This window comes from Solea solea, chromosome 17 (assembly GCF_958295425.1).
Source record: "Solea solea chromosome 17, fSolSol10.1, whole genome shotgun sequence".
Taxonomy (NCBI): Eukaryota; Metazoa; Chordata; class Actinopteri; order Pleuronectiformes; family Soleidae; genus Solea; species Solea solea.
The window spans coordinates 24,228,428-24,239,758 of NC_081150.1; the positions used below are offsets into that span (position 1 = coordinate 24,228,428).

General features: G+C 43.9%; 1 protein-coding gene across 10 annotated transcripts in view; it reads right to left on the bottom strand.

The window, feature by feature from the left end:
- The window catches only part of adgrg6 (adhesion G protein-coupled receptor G6), a 47,519-nt gene extending 36,237 nt beyond the window's left edge, over positions 1-11,282 (bottom strand). For all 10 annotated transcript variants that reach the window (XM_058612963.1, XM_058612966.1, XM_058612962.1 and 7 more), the window contains exons 1-2: positions 10,622-11,282; positions 7,268-7,359 (exon numbers count right to left, since the gene is read on the bottom strand). In XM_058612963.1, the coding sequence (XP_058468946.1) occupies positions 7,268-7,359; positions 10,622-10,623 (94 nt within the window). In that variant the 5' untranslated portion in view covers positions 10,624-11,282. The remainder of the gene's footprint in view (positions 1-7,267; positions 7,360-10,621) is intronic.
- Between the last annotated feature and the right edge of the window lie 49 nt (positions 11,283-11,331).

Sequence of the window (11,331 nt, forward strand, 5' to 3'; positions counted from 1 at the left end):
AAATGAGGAAGGAGACAAACGCCTACTACCATTAGGACAAAAGAGGGCAGTAGTGAGGGCGCTGTTACAAGCATCGCTGTTGATTCATTCAGATCAAAGCGTCAAGGAGGCGAGAAGACAAAGGTTTCAAGGTCTTTAAGAAATCAGGAGACAAGACCAAAGGTCATAGGAGACAAGGAGACTCAAGGCAGGAAGTAGGACAAAACAAGAAAAGTGGAGCAGTTAGCTCGTCAATGAGACTCATAGATTATTGGACAGAAAATCAGTGGACACGTTCCAACACGTCAAAGTAGAAAAAAACCACACACACACACACACGCAGAGAAAAGCTAACATTAGCGAGCAGTGAGTGAATGAATGAATGAATGAATGATTTAACCAGCAGAGGGCGTACCATCAACTACAAACTAACTACTCACACAATCACAATAGTTTGTCTTTTTCTCTCAACATCACATTGATCATTTTTTTCTTCACGTTGACCTTTGAACTGGAAACATGTGACACCGTCACATTAATGAACTTTCCTTAAATGAAAGATAAACTTAATAGTTAGGTTATTAAAATTACATATGATGTATGTATGAAAAGATATGTACTAATATTGCCTTTGGTCTATGTTAACTTTCCTGTGTACTGTATGTAAGGTGGTGGGTCTTTAAATGCTCTGTTGTTCATTGCGCCTATCGGTGCGCACACAACTTTATATATGGAGGTGCGCGTCTGCCTAGGGGTGGCCCCAGTGACTGACAATGAAGTGTGCGTGAGGTACAGTGGAGAAGGGGCGTCAGCATTCAAAAGCTGCAGCTAACTTATGTGAAAAAAAACATTCCGTAGACTGCAGAAATCTTTTTGTTTGGGGACATTATCCTACACACCGCATTTGCCTGCTCTTTGTATGGTGAAAGCAAGGAGCGACGTTCATCCAACACCTTTCCGGATTACCATTATTCCTGTGACACCGGTGAAACCAAACTGCTGGTGCGATCCCTTGTTTTTTATGCCGGTTTTGCTGGCCTATATTTTTCATTGTGCTTCATCCGTGGGAATTACGAGGCACCGGCCTCTGGCTTCGTTTTCGGATCGAAGACGTTCGGGTTGCTCGGGTGAGCTGGACTTGTATGTTATTTGTGTTTGGCCTGAGAAAGGGTTGGGGAAATGTATGGGTTTTGTGTTTAATTTTGATCATTTTGGTTGATTAATACATGGCGCAGAGCGTGCATAATGAAGTAAGTTTGTGGCTTCCATTTATTGTCCAACTAGCCTCCGCATAAGGCAGAGCTTTATTTATACTGTGCGATTCATTCCCTATTTCAAGAACCCCTTGTGCAATTATTGTTAACACTGAGCTTAAAGTGAAAAGGCAAATTGTTACAGATGGTGGCCCGTACGGGAATGAATTGCTGTGTTGATTTTGTATTTCTAACATGGCTGTCAACATTATTAGAAACGGTCTGCATTTATTTTGAGTTGGGCAATTGAATTGAAACATTTAGACATTCTTGTGTCATTTATTTGAACTATTGCATTGAATGACCGTGTATTTAGACATCCTTCTTATGTCATTGAATTTACATTGCATTATCATTGAACGGTTTCACTGAGTATCATTATATGCCATTGCAGTACTCTGCATTCAACACGCAGAGGCCACATGATCACAACGGGCGCTGCTGGATAGAAGTGCTGGAGCAGAATGGACTGTTGTATCGGAGCACTTATATCGGAGATTTTAGAGTCACTCCGATATAATCCAATATGCGTTTTTTGACTGATATCAGACGGATATCCAATATCAATATCGGACTGATATCCGATATCAATATCGGATCAGGACATCCCTACTAGTAATACTCGCAAACTATAAGATATAATTTAGGGTCAGCCCGTGACCAAGTGGAAAGGGAACTTGGCTTGTAACTGGAGGGTTGCCGGTTCAAGTCAGTGTGGCAGCCACTGCTCCTAATTGTAGGATGGGTCAAATGCAGAGAAATAATTTCCCTAAGGGGATTAATAAAGTATAGGATTAAGATTTAATGGCTGAACATGGAGCATCGCTCCTCGTGGATTTAGAACAGTCCCAACAGTCCCAAGAGGAGATAGATAGTTCAGATGGGGGTACCCGGGCCTCAACCCCATATCATGGATAGAATGCTGAAGAACCAAATAGTCAGCCGATCTCAGGATCTCTTCTGGTGACCCAGAAGAGATCCTTTCCCATAGTCATTCCTCAGTTTCTCATGTTTCTCATGGTAGCCATACCATCCAAGATTTCTCTAGGGGTAGCTCGCACAGTCATGCACCTCTTTCTTCCATTCATCCAAAATCTACAGGAATATCCTCAACATATCCTATCTCCTCCATGCCTTCTCCTGAACTAGCACCTTGTGGCACCTGTCTGGTGTTCTTAAAGGGCCACCACACAGCTGGTGGAGTGTTGAGAAGAATAAAGTACACAATTGGCCCAAGTTTAAAGAAGCTTTTCAGGCTGTATTCCTACCTCCTGACTACATTTTAGAGGTAGAAGAAAAGCTTAGGGTCATGGTTCAGTTGCCTGAACAGTGTTTGAGGGATTTTGCCTATGATTTCCGAGCTCTTTGTGTCCGGTGGAAGCCAGAAATCACAGAGAAAGAGTTGGTGAGGGAAATCCTCAATAACTGCAAATCTAAGATTGCTGGCTGTCTAAGAGGCCCTGTATCTGACGTGGAACAACTCGTCCAGATTGGTAACCTTGTGGAGAAGGACTACACCTCATTCAAGGAATACTGGGGAAAGGTGGATCGGCAAAAGGCCAAAGAAAAAGAGAAGGGTCAAAACAAGACCCTGGAAAATGCCAAGAAGCCTGCTGACGTGGTAAATGTATCAGTGGTTAGTCAGGAAAACAAGGATCCACCGTCTCTCCTGCATGTTCCAGTTGGCGTGAGAGGGAAGCTGTGTTAAGCTGTATTTGATACCGGACGTACCTACTCACTAAAGAGACAAAGCCTGTGGCTGGAGGTGGCTCGGAAGGACGAAAACTTGAAGCCATGTGACGACCAAAGCTTTGCCCTTGCCGATGGAAAGACATATGGTGCCATAGGGAAAGCTAAGATCCTATACAGCTGGCATGAGATGCTTTGGTCACTTGAAACATACATATTGGCTGACGATCATCATCCTGGGTTTGGATTTCCTGCCCAAGATCTCAACTATCATGAATCTGGGTGAACAAACATATGGGATGAAAGGACCCAGGGAGTATACCTTCCATCCCTTCGTCTCACTGCCCCTTGAGCATGTGTTGAAGCAGACCACTGAGAAGACGTCTATGACTACACTGTATGTGGCTGTTCCATCAGTGATGCCTGCAGCCCTACCTCCCTCAAGAACGGTGGAAGTACCCTCGTTCTTCGATTATCCACCAGAGGTCAGAGAATTGCTGCAAGCTTGGCCAAGTGTGTGCTCAGGAAGACTGGGGAAGACCCCGGTTGAAGAGCACAGGATCTTGACTACCAATGAGGTGCCTGTCGGGGCGACATTTCAGAGATTAATGGAGAAGGTATTGGATGAGCTTAGGGGGAAGATCTGCTGCGTTTACATAGACGATGTCATTGTGTATTCGGCCACGCCCCACCAACATCTTAAAGACTTGGACACTGTAATGCGCAAACTCCATGAGGCCAACTTGACCCTAAACTTGAAGAAGTGCTTCTTTTTCCAGCTGGGGCTGAAGTTCCTGGGTCATGTGGTATAAGGGAAGGGTGTGCAAGTAGACCCCGAGAAGACCTCAGCAGTCACCGCCTCAGCAGTCCTACTCCCAACAACCTTTAAACCCTGAAGCTCTTTGGTCTAGTGGGCTGGTACGACAAGTTTGTGGACCATTTTGCAGACCTGGCAGCCCCACTGAATTACCTGAAGAGGAAGGATGTGAAATGGAACTGGTCAGAGGAATGCCAGGAAAGTTTTGACCAGCTGAAGAAGGCACTGGTAAATGCCCCGATCCTGAGGCAGCCAGACCACTCACTTCCTTTTGAGGTCCACAGGGATGCTAGTGATGTGGGGTTGGGCGCAGTGCTGGTACAGAAGACGGATGATGGGGAGGGGGTGATCTCCTATGCCTCCAGGGGGTTGCGCGTCACTGAGTGCAACTACTCAACATCAGAAAAGGAGTGTCTTGCTGTGGTGTGGGCTGTTGAGAAATGGAGACATCACTTCGAGGGTGGCGAGTTCACCATTTACACAGCCATGCTGCGTTAACATGGGCTTTCAATTGTCCGAAAACCTCCTCGAGACCTACCCACTGGATCCTGCGGCTCCAACAGTTCCAGTTTAAGGTGCAGTACAGAAAAGGGCTACACAATATTGTGCCTGATGCCCTGTCCAGAGCGAAACCCATACCTTCCTCAGCAGCTACGTATGTTGCCATAGACACCTCTCACTGTTCGGCCGATCTGCCTTCAGCGCTTTCTGAAATACTGTAAGGGAGGAACAAGAAAAGGACACTGAAGTCAGTGATATGGCTAAGGTGGCTAATTGTAGTAGGCCAGACAGGGAGGGGTATAAAGTACTGCAGGGGCTCCTGTACCGTCGATCGCCGGTGAAAGAGGGGGGTGACAAATATCAATTGATGGTTCCCAAGTCTCTTGTGCCAGCATTTCTCGATTATTTCCATGACCATCCACTGAGTGGGCATCTGGGTAGACTGAAGACCCTCCTCAAGATTCTCAAGCCTATTCCAGCAGAAGACCCCTGGGAAAAACTGGGGATGGAACTTATGGGCCCATTGCCCCGCAGCAAGAAGGGCAATACTTTCCTTTTTGTCATCGTCAATTATTTCACAAAGTGGGTGGGCGGGAACACAAATGTTCCCGCTAAAAGACAGTAAAGCCCACCGGCTGGTGACCTGCTCTTTGTATGGTGAAATCAAGGAGCGACGTTCATCCAACGCCTTTCTGGATTACCTTTTTTCCTGCGACACTGGTGAGACCAAACTTTTTTGTAACTCTTTTTTGTGTTGGGATTAACCGGCCGGGTGCGCTCCCTTGTCTTTTTTTGCCGGTTTTGCTGGCCTATATTTTTGTTGTGCTTCATCCGTGGGAATTATGAGGCACCGGCCTCCGGCTTCGTTATCGGATCAAAGACTGTGTAGCGCACGTTCGGGTTGCTCGGGTGAGCTGGACTTCCACACACATGTCCACACACATGTTATTTGTGTGTGGACTGAGAAAGGGTTGGGGAAATGTATGGGTTTTGTGTTTAATTTTGATCATTTTGGTTGATTAATACATGGCGCAGAGTGCGCGTAATGTAGTAAATTTGTGGCTTCCATTTATTGTCCAACTGGCCTCCGCATGAGGTGGAGCTTTATTTATACTGTGCGATTCATTCCCTATTTCCTTGTGCGTTTATTGTTAACACTGAGCTTAAAGTGAAAATTGTTACAAACAATGGCTGATGTTGTCATGGTAACAGATGATCCACAGGATTAAAGTCCTACAGTCACACTCCGGATTAATCTGTTTAATCCTCCAGGAAACATTTGTAATCTGATGTCAGGTGACAGGTGTCACTGTGTGACGTGTTCAGGGACACACTGAAGACACTGTGACACGTTTGTGCTCGGCAGGAGGCTCTGCCTGTTTCTGAGTCTTTTCCAGGTCAAAGGTCATTCATGTCAGATTTCACTGATTCTTCAGCAGATCTGAGGTTTTCACCTCTTCTCCTCACATTCTCCTCTTCACATTCTTCTCCAGCTCAGAACAAGGACCTCTTATTTTTGTTGTTTTTACAAACAAATTCACTTTGATGTTTTTTTTATAGATTATTATTTATTATATTATATTATTATATTATTATATTATTATTATATATTATTTTTTAGAGGATCGCAAAGGCATTTACAGAACTCGAGACTGTTCACTGTCCTCACTCCCAAATGGTGGAACGAGCTCCCCATCGACATCCGGACAGCGGAAAGCCTCCACATCTTCCGCCGCCGACTAAAAACACATTTCTTCCGACTCTACCTCGACTAAGACGATAACGACGACGACAAAAAAAAAAAAAATATATATATATATATCGCACTTATGACTAGCACTTCATAGTTTGATTTACTTGAAGCTCTTACTTACTTCTAGCTCTTATTTGTACCCAAATGTTTAAATGCACTTATTGTAAGTCGCTTTGGATAAAAGCGTCTGCTAAATGACATGTAATGTAATGTAATGTTTTTATAGAAACGTTTATTCTGGAATGTTAATGAGTTTGATTTTTTCACCTTCACATAATATACAATGTGCTAATGTAGCTGCAGATGCTAATGTAGCTGCAGATGCTAATGTTTTAAATCACTGTTGAAAAATGTTCACTTTAAATATTTTAAATGTTGTCGCAATGATTGTACAGCACATCTGTGTAACATTATTATTATTGTTACTGTCTCAGTAACGGCATAAACATCTCTCTGTCTCTCTGTCTGTCAGTCTGTCTGTCTGTCTCTCTCTGTCTCATGTTAAAACATCTCCCTGTCGCTCTCTCTCTGTCTGTCTCCCTCTCTCATGTTAAAACATCTCTCTCTCTCTCTCACTGCCTGTCTCTCGCTCATGTTAAAACATCTCTCTTTCTGTCTCTCTCTGTCCATGTGTCTCTCTCTGTCTGTCTGTCTTTGTCTCTCTCTCTCTCATGTTAAAACATCGCTTTCTCTCTCCAGGTGAACGAGTGCTGACTCACTCGTCCAGGTGTTCTCACTCCTTCATCTCTCATCCTCATGTCTTTCATGAGTAGATAATAAAGTGGCATCCAGGCGAGGGAGGAGATGAGAGGGTGAGGAATGATGGAGGGAGAGGAGAGACACACAGGTCAAAAGTCAGTGCAATGTTTGCAAATGTAAAGATGAAGAATGTGACTCAAAATGTAGACAACTGTTATTAAACAGCTAACATGTCCCTAACTGTCTCTAACATGTCCCTAATGTGTCTCTAACATGTCCCTAACTGTCTCGAACATGTCCCTAACTGTCTCTAACATGTCACTAACATGTCGCTAACATGTCCCTAACATCAGTAGCGTACCGTGGGGTTTCAGTCAGGGCCTTCAGTGAAAAAAAAAAACACTCACAAACACAACCACATACAAAACACACTATTATGCACTATATTCACGAGACAGTTGATCGAGTAAAGGTAAATGAGTGAATGAGTGAATGAGTGAAATTGAATGAGTGAATGAGTAAATGTGAATGAGTGAAGGTGAATGAGTTCGTGCAAATGAGTGAAGGTAATTTTACCGTGTGTGTAGACATTCATCCACAACAGGAGGACGACAGGGACAAAATCACGGAGTCTCTGCCTTCTTCCTCCTTGTCCTGTACTGAACTCCCTGATGAAAGACAAGGTGACAACATGAGTCAGCATGAGTCTCAACATGAGTCAACATGAGTCAGCATGAGTCAACATGAGTCTCAACATGAGTCAACATGAGTAAGCATGAGTCTTAACATGAGTCAGCATGAGTCAATATGAGTCTCAACATGAGTCAGCATGAGTCAGCATGAGTCTCAACATGAATCAAGATGAATTAGCATGAGTCAATATGAGTCTCAACATGAGTCAGCATGAGTCAACATGAGTCAGCATGAGTCAACATGAGTCAGCATGAGTCTGCATGAGTCAACATGAGTCAGCATGAGTCTCAACATGAGTCAACATGAGTCTCAGCATGAGTCAGCATGAGTCTCAACATGAATCAGCATGAGTCAGCATGAGTCTCAACATGAATCAGCATGAGTCACTATGAGTCTCAACATGAGTCAGCATGAGTTAACATGAGTCTCAACATGAGTCAGCATGAGTCAACATGAGTCAGCATGAGTCAACATGGTTTAGCATGAGTCAGCATGAGTCAACATGAGTCAGCATGAGTCAACATGAGTCAACATGAGTCTCAACATGAGTCAGCATGAGTCTCAACATGACTCAGCATGAGTCAGCATGAGTCTCAACATGAGTCTGCATGAGTCAACATGAGTCAGCATGAGTCAGCATGAGTCTCAACATGAGTCAGATTGAGTCAGCATGAGTCTCAACATGAGTCAGCATGAGTCTCAACATGAGTCAGCATGAGTCAATATGAGTCTCAACATGAGTCAGCATGAGTCAAAATGAGTCTCAACATGAGTCAGCATGAGTCTCAACATGAGTCAGCATGAGTCAATATGAGTCTCAACATGAGTCAGCATGAGTCAAAATGAGTCTCAACATGAGTCAGCATGAGTCTCAACATGAGTCAGCATGAGTCTCAACATGAATCAAGATGAATCAGCATGAGTCACTATCAGTCTCAACATGAGTCAGCATGAGTCAACATGATTTAGCATGAGTCAGCATGAGTCAACATGAGTCAACATGAGTCAACATGAGTCAGCATGAGTCAGCATGAGTCTCAACATGAGTCAGATTGAGTCAGCATGAGTCATCATGAGTAATCATGAGTCAACATAAGTCAACATGAGTAATCATGAGTCAACATAAGTCAACATGAGTCAACATGAGTCAGCATGAGTCTCAACATGAGTCTGCATGTGTAATCATGAGTAATCATGAGTCAACATGAGTCAACATGAGTCAGCATGAGTCAACATGAGTCTGCATGAGTCTCAACATGAGTCTGCATGTGTAATCATGAGTCATCATGAGTCAACATGAGTAATCATGAGTCAACATGAGTCAACATGAGTCAGCATGAGTCAACATGAGTCAGCATGAGTCAGCATGAGTCAACATGAGTCAACATGAGTCTGCATGTGTAATCATGAGTAATCATGAGTCAACATGAGTCAACATGAGTCAGCATGAGTCAACATGAGTCAGCATGAGTCTCAACATGAGTCAGCATGAGTCAACATGAGTCAGCATGAGTCAGCATGAGTCAACATGAGTCTGCATGTGTAATCATGAGTAATCATGAGTCAACATGAGTCAACATGAGTCAGCATGAGTCAACATGAGTCACCATGAGTCTCAACATGAGTCAGCATGAGTCAACATGAGGCTCAACATGAGTCTCAACATGAGTCAGCATGAGTCTCAACATGACTCAGCATGAGTCAGCATGAGTCTCAACATGAGTCTGCATGAGTCAACACGAGTCTCAACATGAGTCAACATGAGTCAGCATGAGTCTCAACATGAGTCAGATTGAGTCATCATGAGTCATCATGAGTCATCATGAGTAATCATGAGTCAACATAAGTCAACATGAGTCAACATGAGTCTGCATGTGTAATCATGAGTAATCATGAGTCAACATGAGTCAACATGAGTCAGCATGAGTCAACATGAGTCAGCATGAGTCTCAACATGAGTCAGCATGAGTCAACATGAGTCAACATGAGTCAACATGAGTCAGCATGAGTCTCAACATGAGTCAGCATGAGTCAACATGAGTCAGCATGAGTCAGCATGAGTCAACATGAGTGTGTATGCGTCTGTTTTTTTCAAACATCATAAATATTGAAGTTTCCTCAAATTCATGTTTTCATGCAGCTGCTGACATTAAAGAAAACTCCTCTCTTTGTCCACTTGTGCGTCTATTTCCTCCCCCCTCACCCTCACCCTCTCACCCCCTCACCCCCCCTGACTCCAGCATGAATGAGGAGCAGCGCAGGGTCAGTGAGCGAGGCCACGGACGCCGTCACATAAAGACACTGATTCATGTGTGAGCAGAGACCACGCCCACAGACGGCCATTTTGTGGTTTTACACCAGTACAGAGAGACAGACAGACAGACAGACAGACAGACAGACAGAGAGAGCAGCTTTCACTGTGATGTGTCTTTATTGCAGATCTTTAAGTTAAGTTGTCCATATTTCTTGTGCACATTGTGAATGAATGAGACTTTTTGTAATTTCTTTTTATAGGGCAGCCCGTGACCAAGTGGAAAGGGAACTTGGCTTGTAACTGGAGGGTCGCTGGTTTAAGTCCCCTCAACAGGGCTGGGGTACCCCTGAGCAAGGTACCCAACTCCCAATGCTCCCCGGGCGCTACTCAGTGTGGCAGCCCACTGCTCCTAATTCTAGGATGGGTCAAAATGCAGAGAAATCATTTCCTTAAAGGGATTAATAAAGTATAAGATTTAGATTTTAATGTTTCATTAACATCACCTGACAGGAAGGCTCTGAATTACTCATGTGATCAAATTCACGATGATTTTTCCTCGTCTTTTTGCGAACTCTGTCGTCAGAGCCACTCCTGTGGGCGTGGCCTGTGGCTCACAGCTGCTGCTTCTCTGCTGCCTCGTGTGGTCACTTTGTGTCACTGCGTTAAGTCTAAATGAAATATTCTGAAGACGTGTGTGTGTGTGTGTTTTATTGATATGATATCTATATATGTGAGCTAATTAGTGCTTTGATTTTTATCTTAAGTTTGTTCCTCTTTTATTGTCTGATTTAAGAACTTTTTGTTCGACAAACTGCTGAGTCATGACGACACTCACGCACGCATGCGCACACACACACACACACACACACGACACTTAAAAAGTAAACTTTCAGTGACTCAGCAATAATTAATAAATAATAAAGTTTGTTTTTATTATTTAGAAGATGAATGAATGAATGAAGGAATGAAAGCTTCACACTCACATGTTTCTCAGCAGAGCAGCTGGTGATGATGATGATGATGATGATGATGAAGACCCCACACTTTTATCATCCTCGTTCTTGTCATCATTGTCCCAAAAACCTTCTGTCCACAGTGTCCACAACAAGACGTCACAGTGTCCACAAGACGTCCACAGTGTGTCTACAACAAGATGTCCACAGTGTGTCTACAACAAGACGTCCACAGTGGGTCTACAACAAGACGTCCACAGTGGGTCTACAACAAGACGTCCACACAAACTCAGAGAAACTGAGGAGAACAAGAACAAGAGGAGGAGGAGGAGGAGGAGGAGACAAGTCTGAAAAAAGTTTAGAAAAAGAGGGAGGGAGGGGCTCTCCTGATTGGTGCGTTGGTTTTCCTGACCTGGACAGCTGTGGTGCTGTGTGACCCACAGATGGAGACACAGGGGGTTTTGTCTCACTTCCTGTCGGCCTGTCAAAATAAAATCTGGAGGCAGAAACTTTTCAAGTTAAAAAAACAAATAAAATAAAGAGTGTAAAAGTGATGCTTTTATAAACCACAGGGTGGGCGTGGCTACTGGCCTGAATGTCCTCCATGAATCATGGACATGACTCCTCCTCCTCCTCAGCAGCACAGGGTGAGTCATGTGACTGCAATGAATACATATGAATGAAGAGTGAACGTGTGAATGTGATGACGTCACAGTGACGCTGTAGTGATGTCACAGTGA